General features: G+C 51.2%; 1 protein-coding gene across 2 annotated transcripts in view; it reads right to left on the bottom strand.

Annotated features, from left to right (window-relative positions):
• Positions 1–22081, bottom strand: part of MTHFD1 (methylenetetrahydrofolate dehydrogenase, cyclohydrolase and formyltetrahydrofolate synthetase 1) — a 77540-nt gene that overhangs the window by 13342 nt on the left and 42117 nt on the right. For both annotated transcript variants that reach the window (XM_073638677.1, XM_073638678.1), the window contains exons 17-22: positions 7316–7392; positions 6027–6167; positions 5868–5936; positions 5678–5789; positions 5289–5428; positions 3542–3583 (exon numbers count right to left, since the gene is read on the bottom strand). In XM_073638677.1, the coding sequence (XP_073494778.1) occupies positions 3542–3583; positions 5289–5428; positions 5678–5789; positions 5868–5936; positions 6027–6167; positions 7316–7392 (581 nt within the window). The remainder of the gene's footprint in view (positions 1–3541; positions 3584–5288; positions 5429–5677; positions 5790–5867; positions 5937–6026; positions 6168–7315; positions 7393–22081) is intronic.

Raw genomic sequence — 22081 nt, forward strand, 5'->3', positions numbered from 1 at the left:
CCCCAGAAAATGGCGCGTTCATAGAAGCGCCATCTTCTGGCGCTGTACCCAACTCATCCAGGGCCCTGGTGCGGTGGCTCACTGGGTAATAAAGGGGTTAAGGCCAGCTTGGCATTATCAGCTGGCCCTAAGCCCAAAATTCATGGGGTCACGCCAATATTAGACATGACCACCATGAATTTCTAGTAAAGTATTTAAAAAAACACAAACACCAAGAAAAAAGTCCTTTAATTGAAATAAACACACAATTCTTTATTGTTCTAAATTAAACCATACTTACCACCCCGCCCATTCCAGCTGAAGCCAACGATCTCCTGCAATAAAAGTAAAATAATAAAGCAACATCATCCTTACCTTTCCATGGCTCCCACGACAGCTTCAGCTCTGCTACATCGAGATGACAGGCTGGACCGCAGCAGAACGCTGCCATCCATCCTGTCATCCCGCAGACACTGAGAAGCGCAGGCATACTTCCACTCCTCAGTGTCTGGCTGTGACGGCATCCAGATGAGCCGAGGTCATGTCCAATGAACTCCGCTCACTTCATGTACGTCACTGACAGCGTGGGAAAATTCTCCTGCACTCAGCACTTCAGCGTGAGAATTTTCCCACGCTGTCAGTGACGTGCATGAGGTGAGCTGAGTTCATTGGACATGACCTCACCTCATGTATGTCACTGACAGCGTGGGAGAATTCTCACGCTGAAGCGCTGAGTGCAGGAGAATTTTCCCACGCTGTCAGTGACGTGCATGAGGTGAGCTGAGTTCATTGGACATGAACTCGGCTCATCTGGATGACGTCACAAAGAGACACTGAGGAGCGCAAGCATGCCTGCGCTTCTCAGTGTCTGCGGGATGACAGGCTGGATGGCAGCGTTCTGCTGCGGTCCAGCCTGTCATCTCGATGTAGCAGAGCTGGAGCTGTCCTGGGAACCATCGAAAGGTAAGGATGAGGTTGCTTTATTATTTTTCTTTTATTGCAGGAGATCGTTGGCTTCAGCTGGAATGGGCGTGATGGTAAGTATGGTTTAATTTAGAACAATAAAGAATTGTGTCTTTATTTCAATTAAAGGACTTTACTCTGGGTGTTTGTGTTTTCTTTTAACTTTGACTATGGGGTTAGTAATGGGGGTGTCTTATAGACGCCTCTCCATTACTAACCTGGGCTTGATGTCAGCTGGCATTATAAGCTGACATCAACCCCAACCCTATTACCCCCTGCCACCGCACCAGGGCAGCGTGGAAGAGCGAGGCTAAGTGCCAGAATTGGCGCATCCTATGGATGCGCCATTTCTGGGGCGGCTGACGGCTGGTGTTTCTAGCCTGGGAGGGGGCCAATATTCATGGCACCCTTCCTGGGCTATTAATATCAGCCCCCAGCTGTCTGCCTAGCCTGTGCTAGCTATTAAATTAGGGGGGACCCCACGTCATTTTTTTTGGGGGGTCCCCCATTTTAATAGCTAGTAAAGGCTAGGTATTCAGCTGGGGGCTGATATTAGTAGCCTGGGAAGCTCCGTGGGTATTACCCCCTTCCCAGGCTTCAAACATTTGCCCCAGCTGTCTGCTTAACCTCCGCTAGAGCCTAAAATTAAGGGGAACCCCACGCCAATTTTTTTTTAAATAAATCCTTTATTTTAACACTAAATGACAAGTACAGTAATCAACACTGTCACTGTACTTCATATATATGTGACTGACATGTTTCTATCTATCTAATCTATGTGTGATTCTCTATTCCTTCTATTCTAAATTGTCGGGTACAGATGCTGAATTGCCGGCCGGCTTTCTTAAAGAGACGGTGCATGAAAACACTATTATTTTTTTTAAATAAATCCTTTACACTAAATGACAAGTTCTGTAAGCAACACTGTCACTGTACTTCTTATATATGTGACTGACATGTTTCTATCTATCTAATCTATGTGTGAAGCTCTATTCTGTCTGTTATAAATTGTCGGGTACAGATGCTGAATTGCCGGCCGGCTTTTTTAAAGAGACGGTGCACGAAAACACTAATATTTTTTTTAATAAATCCTTTACACTAAATGACAAGTACAGTAAGCAACACTGTCACTGTACTTCATATATATGTGACTGACATGTTTCTATCTATCTAATCTATGTGTGAAGCTCTATTCTTTCTGTTGTAAATTGTCGGGTACCGGTGAATGCCGCTGATGAATTGCCGGCTTTTCATGTCATTCTACATTATTCTTAGTTGTTTTACTTCATGTAGAATTAACCTACAAGGAAAGAAAGGGTTTATTTTCATTCTGATATTTGTGTCCCATTGACTTGCATTGGTTTCCGGTATCGGAATCGGCGATATCCGATACTTTTTGGGTATCGGCCCGATCCAATCCGATACGATATTTCCTGATATCGGAAGGTATCGCTCAACACTAGTTACTACACCAGACATGATCCATCCCAAATTACATACAATGAACAAGCAGGGGGTATCATCAGAGCTGAGCTCAGAAACCTGCAGAATTGTGAATACAGCTCTGGACTATAGAGTAATTCAGTAAAAGACTAGTGCATATTTCATTGGAACTTGGGAGAAAAATTACACATCCCAGATTACAGACACTGAACAAGTAGGTAATATTTGGAGAATTGAGCTCAGAGAGGTGCAGAATTGTGAACACAGCTTTGGACTGTGTTGCAATTCAGTATCAGTAAAAGACTAGAGCTAGTTTAGTTTTAGCCTAGAAGAAAAGTGACCCGTCCCAGATTACAGACCCTGAAAGAGAAGGGAGCAATGGGACATTTGAGATCAAGAACCTGCAGGACTGTTTTATAATTCAAAATCAGTAAAAAAAAAAACCTAGAAGCCTAGAAGAAAAAAAGTGACTCATCCCATATTGCAGACAGTGAAGAAGCAGGAAGTAATGGGAGAATTAAGCTGCAGAACTGTGAATACAGCTCTAGATTATTTTATGATTTAAGAATGGCATAGGCAGCATTTACACTGGTGGGTTTATCGAGAACGAACGATCCAAGGAATACTTATTTCCCAATTATCATTCCTGTCTAAACAGACTGCTGATCATCCAAGACACTTGTTTGTTGGGTGAAATGATTTGTTAGTCGGGTGAAACTATTTTTGAGCTTGCTTTAAAAAAAAAAAAAATGCACATGGAGGACAAGTGAGTGTGTTTACAAAAGCTATTAAATGACTGCCGATCGGCTACACAAAATGTTTTATATCAGGAGACTGAAATGATTGCGGCCCTGATAACGATGTCAAAGCTCAGCTCCCGAGTTCTGACTGGCGGCGTTCCGGAATATTAGCAGGAGTCAGGAGAAGTAAGTGGGACTCATAGCATAATGATTAGTACCTGGCTCAGGCCCGGAATACAGCTCTTGTGAATACAGCTCCTGTGAATACAGCTCCTGTGAATACAGCTCTTGTTTCAGGGCAAACAATACACAGCAGCGGGGAGCGTTTCAGAGCGGAACACGAGCAAATGACTAAATCTCTCGCTCGTCTATTTATAGGGCAGCAATAGAAAACACAGCCACTTATAGGCTCTCACCTCTTCTGTATACTCCTTGGGCAATGGGACTCCGGCAGTAACCTGGGAAGAAAAATAAGAAAAAAAGTGCTTTTGAATATCCAATATATATGTCATTTCTGCACAATTTTCTGAAACCTAAAAGAAAAAAAATCTTCAAAAAATGGAACTGAAACTGTACAAAATTTACGTAGATCACAATGGTTAGCCAACGTGTTTCAAGAGACCGGTCTATAAAATGGGAATTCACATCATATATTACTCCGCAAACATCCTGCTCTAAAACATCAAAAGGAAGAGAACGTCAATCCAAACAATCGCAGGTTCAAGACTAAATAATAAAGTTAAAATTAATAAAAAAAAAGTACTTTTTAGTAAAAAAAAAACCATTATAATATATACACATATACACACACACACACACATATTAAAATAATCTTATTTGGATTCGCCATGTACATAAGTCTGATCTATAAAAATGTTAAAATTAAATAACCTATAGGGTAAAATGTGTAAATAATTCGAAACGTCAAAAATCACCATTATATGGTCACCACACCTCCCCCCACAAAAAATACAATTAAAAATTATCAAAAAGTTAACCCTACCAAAATGCAATGAATGGCGATCAAAACGTCAACTGTACCAAATGCAATGAATGGCGATCAAAACGTCAACTGTACCAAATGCAATAAATGGCGATCAAAACGTCCGCTGTACCAAATGCAATAAATGGCGATCAAAACATCAACTGTACCAAATGCAGTGAATGGAGATCAAAACGTCAACTGTACCAAATGCAATAAATGGCGATCAAAAGGTCAGCTGTACCAAATGCAATAAATGGCGATCAAAATGTCAACTGTACCAAATGCAATGAATGGCGATCAAAACGTCAACTGTACCAAATGCAATAAATGGTGATCAAAACGTCAACTGTACCAAATACAATGAATGGCGATCGAAAAGTACCCCAAAATACTAACAATAAAAATGACACCTCAACACACAAAAAAACAAGTTCTCGCACTGCACCATTGACTGAAAAATGTAAGTTTTTTTTTTCTTACCTACCAAAATATAAAAAGAATTATACAAATGTGGTATCACCGTAATAGGAATGACCTGGAGTATCATGTTGCCAAGTCATTTTTACCGCACAATGAACCATGTAAAAACAAAAACCCCAAAAAATGGCAGAACTGTGAGTGTTTTTTCAGCATTTCACCCCATTTGGAATTTTTACCTTTTTTTTAAGTACATTATATAGTAAAATGAACTCGAAAAAACAAGCACTCATTGGAAGTAGGGGAGGAAAAGACGAAAGTGCAAAAATGAAAAATGGCCAAATTCCAAAGGGGTTAAAAAGTATACGTCCAAAATATCAACCAAATTTCCTTTACTGTCCCAATGCTTATAAAATTAAAAATTAAGCAACTTTGCAATGGATTTTGATTAAAAACTTGCATCTCAAGCTACAAATACACCCTGTGTACTGCGATCCTTCTAAATTTTCTGTAGATGATAGCTTTTCCATAGTGAAAATTCTGTTCACATAGTATCAGGATTAGTGGAGGATCAGTCTACGCACAGGATTTGTTTTTTGTCTGCAGCCTTTAGAGATGCATGAGTTACATGGGAGCTGTAAACAGTACACGGTACAGTTTTTCAATTAAGACTAAGTAAACTTTTCACTTTACATGCATGGGGACAGTAAAATCAGCTTGTAATAGTGCAAAAATCGCTGTACTGGACATACAGCACTCACCGTTGGACCTCCCCCGTGCATCTTAAGCGCCCGCACTGTAGCTACCAGAACCACCACATGAGGGCGCAAACCAGAATATCTGCATTTGATATCGAAAAACTTCTCCATTCCAATGTCGGCACCAAAGCCGGCCTCGGTCACTGCAAGACAACATACGACGGAAGAAGGGTTACAACCTCAAATTCCGCCTGCCTTCACATGTCCGAGTTTATTCATCCGTGTCTGGAAAATGATTTCCAGAACAACCAGACCCAAACTAACAGCCTCATATATACCTATGAGGGTGTTGATTTCGGGTCAGGAGATCCGCAGCTGGTCCGTGAAACTTGGGACATGTGAAAGCAGCCTCAACACATCATGCCCCACATTTTCAGGAAAAGGATATTTACCGACAAATCCTTCTGGTCCAACCAATTTAAGTGCGATCTTATCAGCCAAAATGGAGGAGTTGCCATGTGCAATGTTGGCAAAAGGTCCAGCGTGAACAAACACGGGATTTCCCTGTCCAAAAATACATAAAATCCTTATAATTCACAAGTTTTAGACCCCAAAACAGGCATTAACCTTAACAAGACGTACCTCCAATGTCTGCATCAGATTGGGCTTTATTGCATCTTTCATCAAGACGGCCAGAGCCCCGCTGACTCCCTGAGAAAACAGAAAAAAAATGTGTCATTTCCCAAAAAATTCTTAGATTCCATTACTATAACCTCCACCCTCCGCCAAAACATGTCTTACCAAGTCTTCAGTGGTGACAGGAGCTCCTTGTTTGCTGGTAGCTACCACCATTTTACTCAACCGTATCCTCATGTCATCCAGACCGTCAGTAAGAGCCAAGACGGCCATGATTTCACTTGCAACCGAAATGTCAAACTGAGCCTGCGTCACATGGAGAAATTAAATTACAGAAAAAGCCGATCACTCATTTATTCGTTGGTCAGCCTTGAATCCAAGACACCAGCACTCTTGGTCAGCCTTGAATCCAAGACACCAGCATTCTTGGTCAGCCTTGAATCCAAGACACCAGCGCTCTTGGTCAGCCTTGAATCCAAGACACCAGCGCTCTTGGTCAGCCTTGAATCCATGACACCAGCACTCTTGGTTAGCCTTGAATCCAAGACACCAGCACTCTTGGTCAGCCTTGAATCCAAGACACCAGCACTCTTGGTCAACCTCGAATCCAAGACACCAGCACTCTTGGTCAACCTCGAATCCAAGACACCAGCACTCTTGGTTAGCCTTGAATCCACGACACAAGCACTCTTGGTTAGCCTTGAATTCAAGAAACCAGTGCAGTTGGTCAGCCTCGAATCCAAGACACCAGCACTATTGGCTAGCTTTGAATCCAAGACACAAGTGGTCTTGGTTAGCCTTAAATCCAAGACACCAGCATTCTTGGTCAACGTCGAATGCAAGATACCAGCGCTCTTGGTCAGCCTTGAATCCAGGTCACCAACGCTCTTGGTCAGCCTTGAATCCAGGTCACCAGCTCTCTTGGTCAGCCAAGAATCCAAGACACCAGCGCTCTTGGTCAGCCTCAAATCGAAAAACACCAGCGCTCTTGGTCAGCCTCAAATCAAAGACACCAGCACTCTTGGTTAGCCTTAAATCCAAGACATCATGACTCTTGGTCAACCTTGAATGCAAGACACCAGTGCTCTTGGTTAGCCTTGAATCCAGGAAACCAGCGCTCTTGGTCAATCTCAAATCCTAGACACCAGCGCTCTTGGTCAACCTCGAACCCAGGACACCAGCGCTTTTGGTCAGCCTCAAATACAAGACACCAGCGCTCTTGGTCAACCTAGAGTCCAGGACACCAGTCTTCTTGGCCAACCTCAAAGCCAGGACACAAGAGCTGCAACGCATCAATGCTAACCACTGAGCCACAGTGCCGATCAACAACTGCTGACCAAGGCTCAACATCCATACTTAGCTTCCCTTCAATCCCCAAAAGTGAGATACAGGTTACTGTCAAGTATTCATTAATTTTCAGAAAATTACATTCTTATTGTAGAGATATATATTACCGTCCTAGAGAAACCCTTCTCTGTTGGGGACTGGCCAATAGTCATCTTCCGAAGGAATCGATCATTTGTGTCCATCACTAGAAAAAAAAAAAGAAGCAGAAAATGTCTATGAATGAGGCTTACATCATTGCAATCGGCATGTCACTAAATTGCACTGAATGATCAGTAGATTTGCTTGTCCACCTTTTTTTTCCTTACTTAAAACACATGTAATTTCGGCTAAAAATATTTTTTTGGAATTGGGTTTCATTAAACAATTTGCACCATTTGCCTTCTATAGCCTGTGTGTGTGGAGAACCCGGAGGAAACCCAGGCAAACACAAGGAGAAAATTCAAATTTAATGCAGATGTTCTCCTTGTTGGGACTTGAATCCAGGATCCCAGCGCTGCGAAGTAACTGTGCTAACCACTGAGCTGAGTTAACTGAGAATCTGTTAGTGAGCTCATTTTGACGTAATAAGTAACTCTTTGATCTGTCTGAATCTGAGCGCCTCTCGGCTGATTTGTGATCACAAACAGAATCAAACATAATTGTGCAGGGAAACAAGGAGCCTGTAAAAGCAAAACGGTGCAATATTTTTAATGAAACTGAATTGCAAAAATGATTTTGATCCTCAAATACATGTATTTAGGTAAAACAAATGACTGCAGCTGCCATCTATTGAAGTATTGTTCCTACGATACACTCCCTGACAGAAGTTATGTCGCTTATCCATGTTATGTAAATGAAAGCTTATAACCGGACGTTAAATTCATCCATTGGTTTTATAAATTACTCTTTTGAAAGCTGAAACCCTCCCAAATTTGGTTTAGGTTAAGAAAATGAATTGGCATCAATGCTGAAATATTGATCATTTAATGAACACAGAATGGTCAGATTTTAGCAAGACAAAAGTTTTGTCGCCCACAGAAAGTAATGTGATATTCAACCAAATAATTATCTTAAAATACAAATATATGTGGCATAACATTGGTGAATGAAGTTGTGGTGCTATTAGTCATATTTAATATTTTGTGTGACTTCCATGAGCTTGAAGGACTGCATCCATGCGGTTCAACAATGATTCATACAATTTATGAATGAAGTCATCAGGAATAGCAGAGAATGCCGTCTTACATGCCTCCCAGAGTTCATCTAGATTCTTTGGTTTTGTCTTCCAAGCTTCCTCTTTCATCCTACCCCAAACACGCTCAATGATGATCATGACTGGTGACTGGGCTGGCCAGTCCTTGAGCACCTTCATCTTTTTGCCTGGAGGAACTTTGTTGTAGAGATGGATGGATGAGATGGAGCACCATCCTGCTGCAGAATGTGACCCCTTTTATGATTTGGAATGTAAGAGGTAGCTAATACTTCTTGATATTTTAGGCTATTGATATTGCCTTCCACCTTGCAAATGTTTCGCACACCCCCATACTGAATGTAACTCCAGACCATGATCTTTCCACCACCAAATTTAACTGTTTTCTGGGTGTATTTTGGATCCATACGGGCTCCAGTAGGTCTCCTGCAGTATTTGTGGTGACTGTGGTGTAATTCTACTGAAGATTCATCAGAGAAATCCACCTTCTGCCACTTTTCCAGCGTCCATCTGTTTAGCAGGCTGTGGGACTTTGCAAATGCCACACGGTTTTTTATTTGCCTTTTGTTTAGTGCTGGCTTCTGGGCACTGATTCGACCATGGAGGCCATTTCGAGACCGAATCCTACAAACTGTTCTAGTTGACACAGGGACTTGAGGTGACCAGGCCTGTTGGAGCTCTGCTGCAGTGGAAGAGCGGCTTGCTTTGGATTTTCTAACCAACAAACGTTCCTCCTGAGCAGTTGTCTTGCGGGGTCTGCCGGACCTGGGCTTGTCAAACACATCTACAGTCTCTTCAAATCTTTTTTTAATTCTTTGTACTTGACGCTGAGGCACATTAAAGGTGCCAGCCTCCTCTGCAGTGGATCTGGTCTTCAGCCTCTTGATAATCAAGGCTTTGATCGCAGGGTGGATTTTTGGCATGTTGTCAGAGCTCAAGTGAAGGTCTGGGGTGCTGGGTTTCTTTTTATACACACCCACTAATTAACCAATCATTTACTGAGCACTGGTGAGGATGTAAACTAGGATTGGGTGCATTATATGACCAGGCGACAAAACTTTTGTCTTGCCAAAATCTGACCATTCTGTGTTCATTAAATGATCAATATTTCAGCATTGATGCCAATTTATTTTCTTAACCTATACCAAATTTGGGAGGGTTTCAGCTTTCAAAAGAGTAATTTATAAAACCAATGGATGAATTTAACGTCAGGTTATAAGCTTTTATTTACAAAACATGGATAAGTGACATAACTTCTGTCAGGGAGTGTACATTCACACATCAATTTTTTTTACAAACAAGAAAAACTAACCAAGTTTCATCAGAGTGTCATCAGTTTTTCTTGTATGTGAAAAAAAAAAAATTTCTGCAACTTCTCCTATCTTACAGTCCGGGAAGATCAGACCACACTCTGATGTCAGACTGCAGTCCGATTTTTTCACGGACCCATAGACTTGCATTGCTGATTTTGATCCGACACCCAGATTAAAATCAGACATGTCCCCATGATTTTGCACGGAACACTTGGTCAGCGAAAAATCATGAATGTGTGAATGATCCCATTCACTATTATAGATACTAATGCTATCCATGAAAAGCGGACATCTGAATGACCACACCATGCAGCCCTGGGAGCAAAGGATTAATATTTTTGCAATAGGGTTTCATTTCAAATGTCGGTGCTCTATGTTTCTGCAGAACGAGTTATTATTGAATCAGTCAGAGAGCTCATTAGGACAGCAGGTATGTAATGCTGATTTCTCTTCCTATGAACCATCTTCTAAGCGGATTTATGAAAACACCAAAGCTGAGATAAACTTTGATGTGGTCATAAAACAGCAAAGAGGAGCTCAAGAGAAGAGAGATAAGGATCGCAGACCTTGCTGTCAAAACGAGCTCACTGACAGATTCAATGTAAACTCATTCTGCAGATACATAGAGGTTGTAGAAGCCAAATGATCCGAAAAAATGTAAATTCCTTTAATCCGGGTGGGTCAAAAGAATGCTGACAATCTGGCATGTAAGCCAATAGTTTCATGTTGGGTTGCTTGATAAAGTAGCACTAGTGGAGGGTCTTCTGGGCTGATGGGTCCTTAGTATATATACCTCTTCACTCTCATCACTAATTCCTGTAATCCAGAAGATGTCGGATTATCAGAAGTTTACTGGACCTTTACTTTAGATGCACACTTTATAGACAAGTTTTGCCATTACACTGAGATCTTTATCTGACCTTGTAATTAGTTTTCTTTCTGCTCTTTCATTAAATTGGACATTTGCTTCTTTTTCGAGAATCCTCCTGTCACCGATATCCTTAATCAAAGTGACAGAAATCCTCAGAGTTAGAAAAAAACAGTATCAGAGCGGCCATCTGTCACCACCCCAGTGACTTCACGCTGAATCTAATCACTGCCTGGCAGCGGGCACAGCACAATAACCGCTCCTTCTGTGCCCTTCAAGCCCATAAAACTCACAGGGGTCGATCAAACCAAAAATCCATGTAATCTAGCTTCCAAATAATTTTTGGACAAAACGGAGAAAAAAGCATCAAAATCCGAGGGCGGGGAGCAACCAGTGCATGAGACTCGAGAGATCACTACTGTGCTAACAAGTTGTCCGAGAGTTCTAAAAAAGAATCTATGAAGATGGTAAAAAATGTCCAACTTTCTTACTTATATAATGTTTTACATTTTTTTCTATAGATTTTTTTTTAAAGAAGCACTGCCATTAAAATTTTTATCCTCCTAATGTAATCATAGTATAGAGAACTGTGTCCTTACAATTGCTCATTTTGCCTTTCTACCCAGTTAATTCTTCTCTTTTCTAGAGATGAGCAAACCCAAACTTAACAGTTCGGGGTTCGGAGCGAGAGGGGAAGAGAGAGCGAGCGAGAGCGCGAGAGATGGGGACAGAGAGCGAGCGAGAGCGCGAGAGATGGGGACAGAGAGCGAGCGAGAGCGCGAGAGATGGGGACAGAGAGCGAGAGAGAGCGCGAGAGATGGGGACAGAGAGCGAGAGAGAGCGCGAGAGATGGGGACAGAGAGCGAGAGAGAGCGCGAGAGATGGGGACAGAGAGCGAGAGAGAGCGCGAGAGATGGGGACAGAGAGAGAGAGAGAGCGCGAGAGATGGGAACAGAGAGCGAGAGAGAGCGCGAGAGATGGGGACAGAGAGCGAGAGAGAGCGCGAGAGATGGGGACAGAGAGCGAGAGAGAGCGCGAGAGATGGGGACAGAGAGCGAGAGAGAGCGCGAGAGATGGGGACAGAGAGCGCGAGAGATGGGGACAGAGAGAGCGAGAGAGAGAGCGCGAGAGATGGGGACAGAGAGCGAGAGAGAGAGCGCGAGAGATGGGGACAGAGAGCGAGAGAGAGAGCGCGAGAGATGGGGACAGAGAGAGCGAGAGAGAGAGCGCGAGAGATGGGGACAGAGAGAGCGAGAGAGAGAGCGCGAGAGATGGGGACAGAGAGATGGGGACAGAGAGAGATGGGGACAGAGAGAGCGCGAGAGATGGGGACAGAGAGAGATGGGGACAGAGAGAGAGCGCGAGAGAGGGGGACAGAGAGAGATGGGGACAGAGAGAGAGCGCGAGACATGGGGACAGAGAGAGAGCGCGAGACATGGGGACAGAGAGAGAGCGCGAGACATGGGGACAGAGAGAGAGCGCGAGACATGGGGACAGAGAGAGCGCGAGAGAGGGGGACAGAGAGAGAGAGCGCGAGACATGGGGACAGAGAGAGCGCGAGAGAGGGGGACAGAGAGAGAGAGCGCGAGACATGGGGACAGAGAGAGCGCGAGAGAGGGGGACAGAGAGAGAGCGCGAGACATGGGGACAGAGAGAGAGCGCGAGATGGGGACAGAGAGAGAGCGCGAGATGGGGACAGAGAGAGAGCAGGAGATGGGGACAGAGAGAGAGCAGGAGATGGGGACAGAGAGAGAGCGGGAGATGGGGGACAGAGAGAGAGCGGGAGATGGGGGACAGAGAGAGAGCGAGAGACGGGGACAGAGAGAGAGCGAGAGACGGGGACAGAGAGAGAGCGAGAGACGGGGACAGAGAGAGAGAGAGAGAGAGACGGGGACAGAGAGAGAGAGAGAGAGAGAGACGGGGACAGAGAGAGAGAGAGACGGGGACAGAGAGAGAGCGAGAGATGGGGACAGAGAGAGCGAGAGAGGGTGACAGAGAGAGCGAGAGAGGGGGACAGAGAGAGCGAGAGAGGGGGACAGAGAGAGCGAGAGAGGGGGACAGAGAGAGCGAGAGAGGGGGACAGAGAGAGCGAGAGAGGGGGACAGAGAGAGCGAGAGAGGGGGACAGAGAGAGCGAGAGAGGGGGACAGAGAGAGCGAGAGAGGGGGACAGAGAGAGCGAGAGAGGGGGACAGAGAGAGCGAGAGAGGGGGACAGAGAGAGCGAGAGAGGGGGACAGAGAGAGCGAGAGAGGGGGACAGAGAGAGCGAGAGAGGGGGACAGAGAGAGCGAGAGAGGGGGACAGAGAGAGCGAGAGAGGGGGACAGAGAGAGCGAGAGAGGGGGACAGAGAGAGCGAGAGAGGGGGACAGAGAGAGCGAGAGAGGGGGACAGAGAGAGCGAGAGAGGGGGACAGAGAGAGCGAGAGAGGGGGACAGAGAGAGCGAGAGAGGGGGACAGAGAGAGCGAGAGAGGGGGACAGAGAGAGCGAGAGAGGGGGACAGAGAGAGCGAGAGAGGGGGACAGAGAGAGCGAGAGAGGGGGACAGAGAGAGCGAGAGAGGGGGACAGAGAGAGCGAGAGAGGGGGACAGAGAGAGCGAGAGAGGGGGACAGAGAGAGCGAGAGAGGGGGACAGAGAGAGAGAGAGGGGGACAGAGAGAGAGAGATGGGGACAGAGAGAGAGAGATGGGGACAGAGAGAGAGATGGGGACAGAGAGAGAGAGAGATGGGGACAGAGAGAGAGAGAGATGGGGACAGAGAGAGAGAGATGGGGTCAGAGAGAGAGATGGGGACAGAGAGAGAGATGGGGACAGAGAGAGAGAGAGAGAGATGGGGACAGAGAGAGAGAGAGAGAGAGATGGGGACAGAGAGAGAGAGAGAGATGGGGACAGAGAGAGAGAGATGGGGACAGAGAGAGAGAGATGGGGACAGAGAGAGAGAGATGGGGACAGAGAGAGAGAGATGGGGACAGAGAGAGAGAGATGGGGACAGAGAGAGAGAGAGAGAGATGGGGACAGAGAGAGAGAGAGAGAGAGAGATGGGGACAGAGAGAGAGAGAGAGAGAGAGATGGGGACAGAGAGAGAGAGAGAGAGAGAGATGGGGACAGAGAGAGAGAGAGAGAGAGAGGGGGACAGAGCGAGAGAGGGGGACAGAGAGAGCGAGAGAGGGGGACAGAGAGAGCGAGAGAGGGGGACAGAGAGAGCGAGAGAGGGGGACAGAGAGAGCGAGAGAGGGGGACAGAGAGAGCGAGAGAGGGGGACAGAGAGAGCGAGAGAGGGGGACAGAGAGAGCGAGAGAGGGGGACAGAGAGAGCGAGAGAGGGGGACAGAGAGAGCGAGAGAGGGGGACAGAGAGAGCGAGAGAGGGGGACAGAGAGAGCGAGAGAGGGGGACAGAGAGAGCGAGAGAGGGGGACAGAGAGAGCGAGAGAGGGGGACAGAGAGAGAGAGAGAGGGGGACAGAGAGAGAGAGAGATGGGGACAGAGAGAGAGAGAGATGGGGACAGAGAGAGCGAGAGATGGGGACAGAGAGAGCGAGAGATGGGGACAGAGAGAGCGAGAGATGGGGACAGAGAGAGCGAGAGATGGGGACAGAGAGAGCGAGAGATGGGGACAGAGAGAGCGAGAGATGGGGACAGAGAGCGAGAGATGGGGACAGAGAGAGCGAGAGATGGGGACAGAGAGAGCGAGAGATGGGGACAGAGAGAGCGAGAGAGAGATGGGGACAGAGAGAGAGAGAGAGAGATGGGGACAGAGAGAGAGATGGGGACAGAGAGAGCGAGAGATGGGGACAGAGAGAGCGAGAGATGGGGACAGAGAGAGAGGGGGACAGAGAGAGAGGGGGACAGAGAGAGAGGGGGACAGAGAGAGAGGGGGACAGAGAGAGAGGGGGACAGAGAGAGAGGGGGACAGAGAGAGAGGGGGACAGAGAGAGAGGGGGACAGAGAGAGAGGGGGACAGAGAGAGAGGGGGACAGAGAGAGAGGGGGACAGGAGAGAGAGGGGACAGAGAGAGAGGGGGACAGAGAGAGAGGGGGACAGAGAGAGAGGGGGACAGAGAGAGAGAGATGGGGACAGAGAGAGAGGGGGACAGAGAGAGCGAGACAGAGAGAGCGAGAGAGGGGGACAGAGAGCGAGAGATGGGGACAGAGAGAGCGAGAGATGGGGACAGAGAGAGCGAGAGATGGGGACAGAGAGAGCGAGAGATGGGGACAGAGAGAGCGAGAGATGGGGACAGAGAGAGCGAGAGATGGGGACAGAGAGAGCGAGAGATGGGGACAGAGAGAGCGAGAGATGGGGACAGAGAGAGCGAGAGATGGGGACAGAGAGAGAGCGAGAGATGGGGACAGAGAGAGAGAGCGAGAGATGGGGACAGAGAGAGAGAGCGAGAGATGGGGACAGAGAGAGAGAGCGAGAGATGGGGACAGAGAGAGAGAGCGAGAGATGGGGACAGAGAGAGAGAGCGAGAGATGGGGACAGAGAGAGAGAGCGAGAGATGGGGACAGAGAGAGAGAGCGAGAGATGGGGACAGAGAGAGAGAGCGAGAGATGGGGACAGAGAGAGAGAGCGAGAGATGGGGACAGAGAGAGCGAGAGATGGGGACAGAGAGAGCGAGAGATGGGGACAGAGAGAGCGAGAGATGGGGACAGAGAGAGCGAGAGATGGGGACAGAGAGAGCGAGAGATGGGGACAGAGAGAGCGAGAGAGGGGGACAGAGAGAGCGAGAGAGGGGGACAGAGAGAGCGAGAGAGGGGGACAGAGAGAGCGAGAGAGGGGGACAGAGAGAGCGAGAGAGGGGGACAGAGAGAGCGAGAGAGGGGGACAGAGAGAGCGGGGGACAGAGAGAGAGGGGGACAGAGAGAGAGGGGGACAGAGAGAGAGGGGGACAGAGAGAGAGGGGGACAGAGAGAGAGGGGGACAGAGAGAGAGGGGGACAGAGAGAGGGGGACAGAGAGAGGGGGACAGAGAGAGAGAGCGAGAGATGGGACAGAGAGAGAGAGCGAGAGATGGGGACAGAGAGAGAGAGCGAGAGATGGGGACAGAGAGAGAGAGCGAGAGATGGGGACAGAGAGAGAGAGCGAGAGATGGGGACAGAGAGAGAGAGCGAGAGATGGGGACAGAGAGAGAGAGCGAGAGATGGGGACAGAGAGAGAGAGCGAGAGATGGGGACAGAGAGAGAGAGCGAGAGATGGGGACAGAGAGAGCGAGAGATGGGGACAGAGAGAGCGAGAGATGGGGACAGAGAGAGCGAGAGATGGGGACAGAGAGAGCGAGAGATGGGGACAGAGAGAGCGAGAGATGGGGACAGAGAGAGCGAGAGAGGGGGACAGAGAGAGCGAGAGAGGGGGACAGAGAGAGCGAGAGAGGGGGACAGAGAGAGCGAGAGAGGGGGACAGAGAGAGCGAGAGAGGGGGACAGAGAGAGCGGGGACAGAGAGAGCGGGGGACAGAGAGAGAGGGGGACAGAGAGAGAGGGGGACAGAGAGAGAGGGGGACAGAGAGAGAGGGGGACAGAGAGAGAGGGGGACAGAGAGAGAGGGGGACAGAGAGAGGGGACAGAGAGAGGGGGACAGAGAGAGGGGGACAGAGAGAGCGAGAGAGGGGGACAGAGAGAGCGAGAGAGGGGGACAGAGAGAGCGAGAGAGGGGACAGAGAGAGCGAGAGAGGGGGACAGAGAGAGCGAGAGAGGGGGACAGAGAGAGCGAGAGAGGGGGACAGAGAGAGCGAGAGAGGGGGACAGAGAGAGCGAGAGAGGGGGACAGAGAGAGCGAGAGAGGGGGACAGAGAGAGCGAGAGAGGGGGACAGAGAGAGCGAGAGAGGGGGACAGAGAGAGCGAGAGAGGGGGACAGAGAGAGCGAGAGAGGGGGACAGAGAGAGCGAGAGAGGGGGACAGAGAGAGCGAGAGAGGGGGACAGAGAGAGCGAGAGAGGGGGACAGAGAGAGCGAGAGAGGGGGACAGAGAGAGCGAGAGAGGGGGACAGAGAGAGCGAGAGAGGGGGACAGAGAGAGCGAGAGAGGGGGACAGAGAGAGCGAGAGAGGGGGACAGAGAGAGCGAGAGAGGGGGACAGAGAGAGCGAGAGAGGGGGACAGAGAGAGCGAGAGAGGGGGACAGAGAGAGCGAGAGAGGGGGACAGAGAGAGCGAGAGAGGGGGACAGAGAGAGCGAGAGAGGGGGACAGAGAGAGCGAGAGAGGGGGACAGAGAGAGCGAGAGAGGGGGACAGAGAGAGCGAGAGAGGGGGACAGAGAGAGCGAGAGAGGGGGACAGAGAGAGCGAGAGAGGGGGACAGAGAGAGCGAGAGAGGGGGACAGAGAGAGCGAGAGAGGGGGACAGAGAGAGCGAGAGAGGGGGACAGAGAGAGCGAGAGAGGGGACAGAGAGAGCGAGAGAGGGGGACAGAGAGAGCGAGAGAGGGGGACAGAGAGAGCGAGAGAGGGGGACAGAGAGAGCGAGAGATGGGGACAGAGAGAGCGAGAGATGGGGACAGAGAGAGCGAGAGATGGGGACAGAGAGAGCGAGAGATGGGGACAGAGAGAGCGAGAGATGGGGACAGAGAGAGCGAGAGATGGGGACAGAGAGAGCGAGAGATGGGGACAGAGAGAGCGAGAGATGGGGACAGAGAGAGCGAGAGATGGGGACAGAGAGAGCGAGAGATGGGGACAGAGAGAGCGAGAGATGGGGACAGAGAGAGCGAGAGATGGGGACAGAGAGAGCGAGAGATGGGGACAGAGAGAGCGAGAGATGGGGACAGAGAGAGCGAGAGATGGGGACAGAGAGAGCGAGAGATGGGGACAGAGAGAGCGAGAGATGGGGACAGAGAGAGCGAGAGATGGGGACAGAGAGAGCGAGAGATGGGGACAGAGAGAGCGAGAGATGGGGACAGAGAGAGCGAGAGATGGGGACAGAGAGAGCGAGAGATGGGGACAGAGAGAGCGAGAGATGGGGACAGAGAGAGCGAGAGATGGGGACAGAGAGAGCGAGAGATGGGGACAGAGAGAGCGAGAGATGGGGACAGAGAGAGCGAGAGATGGGGACAGAGAGAGCGAGAGATGGGGACAGAGAGAGCGAGAGATGGGGACAGAGAGAGCGAGAGATGGGGACAGAGAGAGCGAGAGATGGGGACAGAGAGAGCGAGAGATGGGGACAGAGAGAGCGAGAGATGGGGACAGAGAGAGCGAGAGATGGGGACAGAGAGAGCGAGAGATGGGGACAGAGAGAGCGAGAGATGGGGACAGAGAGAGCGAGAGATGGGGACAGAGAGAGCGAGAGATGGGGACAGAGAGAGCGAGAGATGGGGACAGAGAGAGCGAGAGATGGGGACAGAGAGAGCGAGAGATGGGGACAGAGAGAGCGAGAGATGGGGACAGAGAGAGCGAGAGATGGGGACAGAGAGAGCGAGAGATGGGGACAGAGAGAGCGAGAGATGGGGACAGAGAGAGCGCGAGATGGGGACAGAGAGAGCGCGAGATGGGGACAGAGAGAGCGAGAGATGGGGACAGAGAGAGCGCGAGATGGGGACAGAGAGAGCGCGAGATGGGGACAGAGAGAGCGCGAGATGGGGACAGAGAGAGCGCGAGATGGGGACAGAGAGAGCGCGAGAGATGGGGACAGAGAGAGCGCGAGATGGGGACAGAGAGAGCGCGAGAGATGGGGACAGAGAGAGCGCGAGAGATGGGGACAGAGAGAGCGCGAGAGATGGGGACAGAGAGAGCGCGAGAGATGGGGACAGAGAGAGCGCGAGAGATGGGGACAGAGAGAGCGCGAGAGATGGGACAGAGAGAGCGCGAGAGATGGGGACAGAGAGAGCGCGAGAGATGGGGACAGAGAGAGCGCGAGAGATGGGGACAGAGAGAGCGCGAGAGATGGGGACAGAGAGAGCGCGAGAGATGGGGACAGAGAGAGCGCGAGAGATGGGGACAGAGAGAGCGCGAGAGATGGGGACAGAGAGAGCGCGAGAGATGGGGACAGAGAGAGCGCGAGAGATGGGGACAGAGAGAGCGCGAGAGATGGGGACAGAGAGAGCGCGAGAGATGGGGACAGAGAGAGCGCGAGAGATGGGGACAGAGAGAGCGCGAGAGATGGGGACAGAGAGAGCGCGAGAGATGGGGACAGAGAGCGCGAGAGATGGGGACAGAGAGAGCGCGAGAGATGGGACAGAGAGAGCGCGAGAGATGGGGACAGAGAGAGCGCGAGAGATGGGGACAGAGAGAGCGCGAGAGATGGGGACAGAGAGAGCGCGAGAGATGGGGACAGAGAGAGCGCGAGAGATGGGGACAGAGAGAGCGCGAGAGATGGGGACAGAGAGAGCGCGAGAGATGGGGACAGAGAGAGCGCGAGAGATGGGGACAGAGAGAGCGCGAGAGATGGGGACAGAGAGAGCGCGAGAGATGGGGACAGAGAGAGCGCGAGAGATGGGGACAGAGAGAGCGCGAGAGATGGGACAGAGAGAGCGCGAGAGATGGGGACAGAGAGAGCGCGAGAGATGGGGACAGAGAGAGCGCGAGAGATGGGGACAGAGAGAGCGCGAGAGATGGGGACAGAGAGAGCGCGAGAGATGGGGACAGAGAGAGCGCGAGAGATGGGGACAGAGAGAGCGCGAGAGATGGGGACAGAGAGAGCGCGAGAGATGGGGACAGAGAGAGCGCGAGAGATGGGGACAGAGAGAGCGCGAGAGATGGGGACAGAGAGAGCGCGAGAGATGGGGACAGAGAGAGCGCGAGAGATGGGGACAGAGAGAGCGCGAGAGATGGGGACAGAGAGAGCGCGAGAGATGGGGACAGAGAGAGCGCGAGAGATGGGGACAGAGAGAGCGCGAGAGATGGGGACAGAGAGAGCGCGAGAGATGGGGACAGAGAGAGCGCGAGAGATGGGGACAGAGAGAGCGCGAGAGATGGGGACAGAGAGAGCGCGAGAGATGGGGACAGAGAGAGCGCGAGAGATGGGGACAGAGAGAGCGCGAGAGATGGGGACAGAGAGAGCGCGAGAGATGGGGACAGAGAGAGCGCGAGAGATGGGGACAGAGAGAGCGCGAGAGATGGGGACAGAGAGAGCGCGAGAGATGGGGACAGAGAGAGCGCGAGAGATGGGGACAGAGAGAGCGCGAGAGATGGGGACAGAGAGAGCGCGAGAGATGGGGACAGAGAGAGCGCGAGAGATGGGGACAGAGAGAGCGCGAGAGATGGGGACAGAGAGAGCGCGAGAGATGGGGACAGAGAGAGCGCGAGAGATGGGGACAGAGAGAGCGCGAGAGATGGGGACAGAGAGAGCGCGAGAGATGGGGACAGAGAGAGCGCGAGAGATGGGGACAGAGAGAGCGCGAGAGATGGGGACAGAGAGAGCGCGAGAGATGGGGACAGAGAGAGCGCGAGAGATGGGGACAGAGAGAGCGCGAGAGATGGGGACAGAGAGAGCGCGAGAGATGGGGACAGAGAGAGCGCGAGAGATGGGGACAGAGAGAGCGCGAGAGATGGGGACAGAGAGAGCGCGAGAGATGGGGACAGAGAGAGCGCGAGAGATGGGGACAGAGAGAGCGCGAGAGATGGGGACAGAGAGCGCGAGAGATGGGGACAGAGAGCGCGAGAGATGGGGACAGAGAGCGCGAGAGATGGGGACAGAGAGCGCGAGAGATGGGGACAGAGAGCGCGAGAGATGGGGACAGAGAGCGCGAGAGATGGGGACAGAGAGCGCGAGAGATGGGGACAGAGAGAGCGAGAGATGGGGACAGAGAGCGCGAGAGATGGGGACAGAGAGAGCGAGAGATGGGGACAGAGAGAGCGAGAGATGGGGACAGAGAGAGCGAGAGATGGGGACAGAGAGAGCGAGAGATGGGGGACAGAGAGAGCGAGAGATGGGGACAGAGAGAGCGAGAGATGGGGACAGAGAGAGCGAGAGATGGGGACAGAGAGAGCGAGAGATGGGGACAGAGAGAGCGAGAGATGGGGACAGAGAGAGCGAGAGATGGGGACAGAGAGAGCGAGAGATGGGGACAGAGAGAGCGAGAGATGGGGACAGAGAGAGCGAGAGATGGGGACAGAGAGAGCGAGAGATGGGGACAGAGAGAGCGAGAGATGGGGACAGAGAGAGCGAGAGATGGGGACAGAGAGAGCGAGAGATGGGGACAGAGAGAGCGAGAGATGGGGACAGAGAGAGCGAGAGATGGGGACAGAGAGAGCGAGAGAGGGGGACAGAGAGAGCGAGAGAGGGGACAGAGAGAGCGAGAGAGGGGGACAGAGAGAGCGAGAGAGGGGGACAGAGAGAGCGAGAGAGGGGGACAGAGAGAGCGAGAGATGGGGACAGAGAGAGCGAGAGAGGGGGACAGAGAGCGAGAGAGGGGGACAGAGAGAGCGAGAGAGGGGGACAGAGAGAGCGAGAGAGGGGGACAGAGAGAGCGAGAGAGGGGGACAGAGAGAGCGAGAGAGGGGGACAGAGAGAGCGAGAGAGGGGGACAGAGAGATGGGGACAGAGAGAGAGAGAGAGGGGGACAGAGAGAGAGAGAGAGGGGGACAGAGAGAGAGAGAGAGGGGGACAGAGAGAGAGAGCGAGAGAGGGGACAGAGAGAGAGAGCGAGAGAGGGGGACAGAGAGAGCGCGAGAGATGGGGACAGAGAGAGCGCGAGAGATGGGGACAGAGAGAGCGCGAGAGATGGGGACAGAGAGAGCGCGAGAGATGGGGACAGAGAGAGCGCGAGAGATGGGGACAGAGAGAGCGAGAGATGGAGGCAGAGATGACAGGCGCATGGGACAGAGAGAGCGCGAGAGATGGGGACAGAGAGAGCGCGAGAGATGGGGACAGAGAGAGCGCGAGAGATGGGGACAGAGAGAGCGCGAGAGATGGGGACAGAGAGAGCGCGAGAGATGGGGACAGAGAGAGCGCGAGAGATGGGGACAGAGAGAGCGCGAGAGATGGGGACAGAGAGAGCGCGAGAGATGGGGACAGAGAGAGCGCGAGAGATGGGGACAGAGAGAGCGCGAGAGATGGGGACAGAGAGAGCGCGAGAGATGGGGACAGAGAGAGCGCGAGAGATGGGGACAGAGAGAGCGCGAGAGATGGGGACAGAGAGAGCGCGAGAGATGGGGACAGAGAGAGCGCGAGAGATGGGGACAGAGAGAGCGCGAGAGATGGGGACAGAGAGAGCGCGAGAGATGGGGACAGAGAGAGCGCGAGAGATGGGGACAGAGAGAGCGCGAGAGATGGGGACAGAGAGAGCGCGAGAGATGGGGACAGAGAGAGCGCGAGAGATGGGGACAGAGAGAGCGCGAGAGATGGGGACAGAGAGAGCGCGAGAGATGGGGACAGAGAGAGCGCGAGAGATGGGGACAGAGAGAGCGCGAGAGATGGGGACAGAGAGAGCGCGAGAGATGGGGACAGAGAGAGCGCGAGAGATGGGGACAGAGAGAGCGCGAGAGATGGGGACAGAGAGAGCGCGAGAGATGGGGACAGAGAGAGCCGAGAGATGGGGACAGAGAGAGCGCGAGAGATGGGGACAGAGAGAGCGCGAGAGATGGGGAC

Source organism: Phyllobates terribilis, unplaced genomic scaffold (assembly GCF_046119375.1).
Source record: "Phyllobates terribilis strain yellow unplaced genomic scaffold, ASM4611937v1 Scaffold_7__3_contigs__length_470593459, whole genome shotgun sequence".
NCBI lineage: Eukaryota > Metazoa > Chordata > Amphibia > Anura > Dendrobatidae > Phyllobates > Phyllobates terribilis.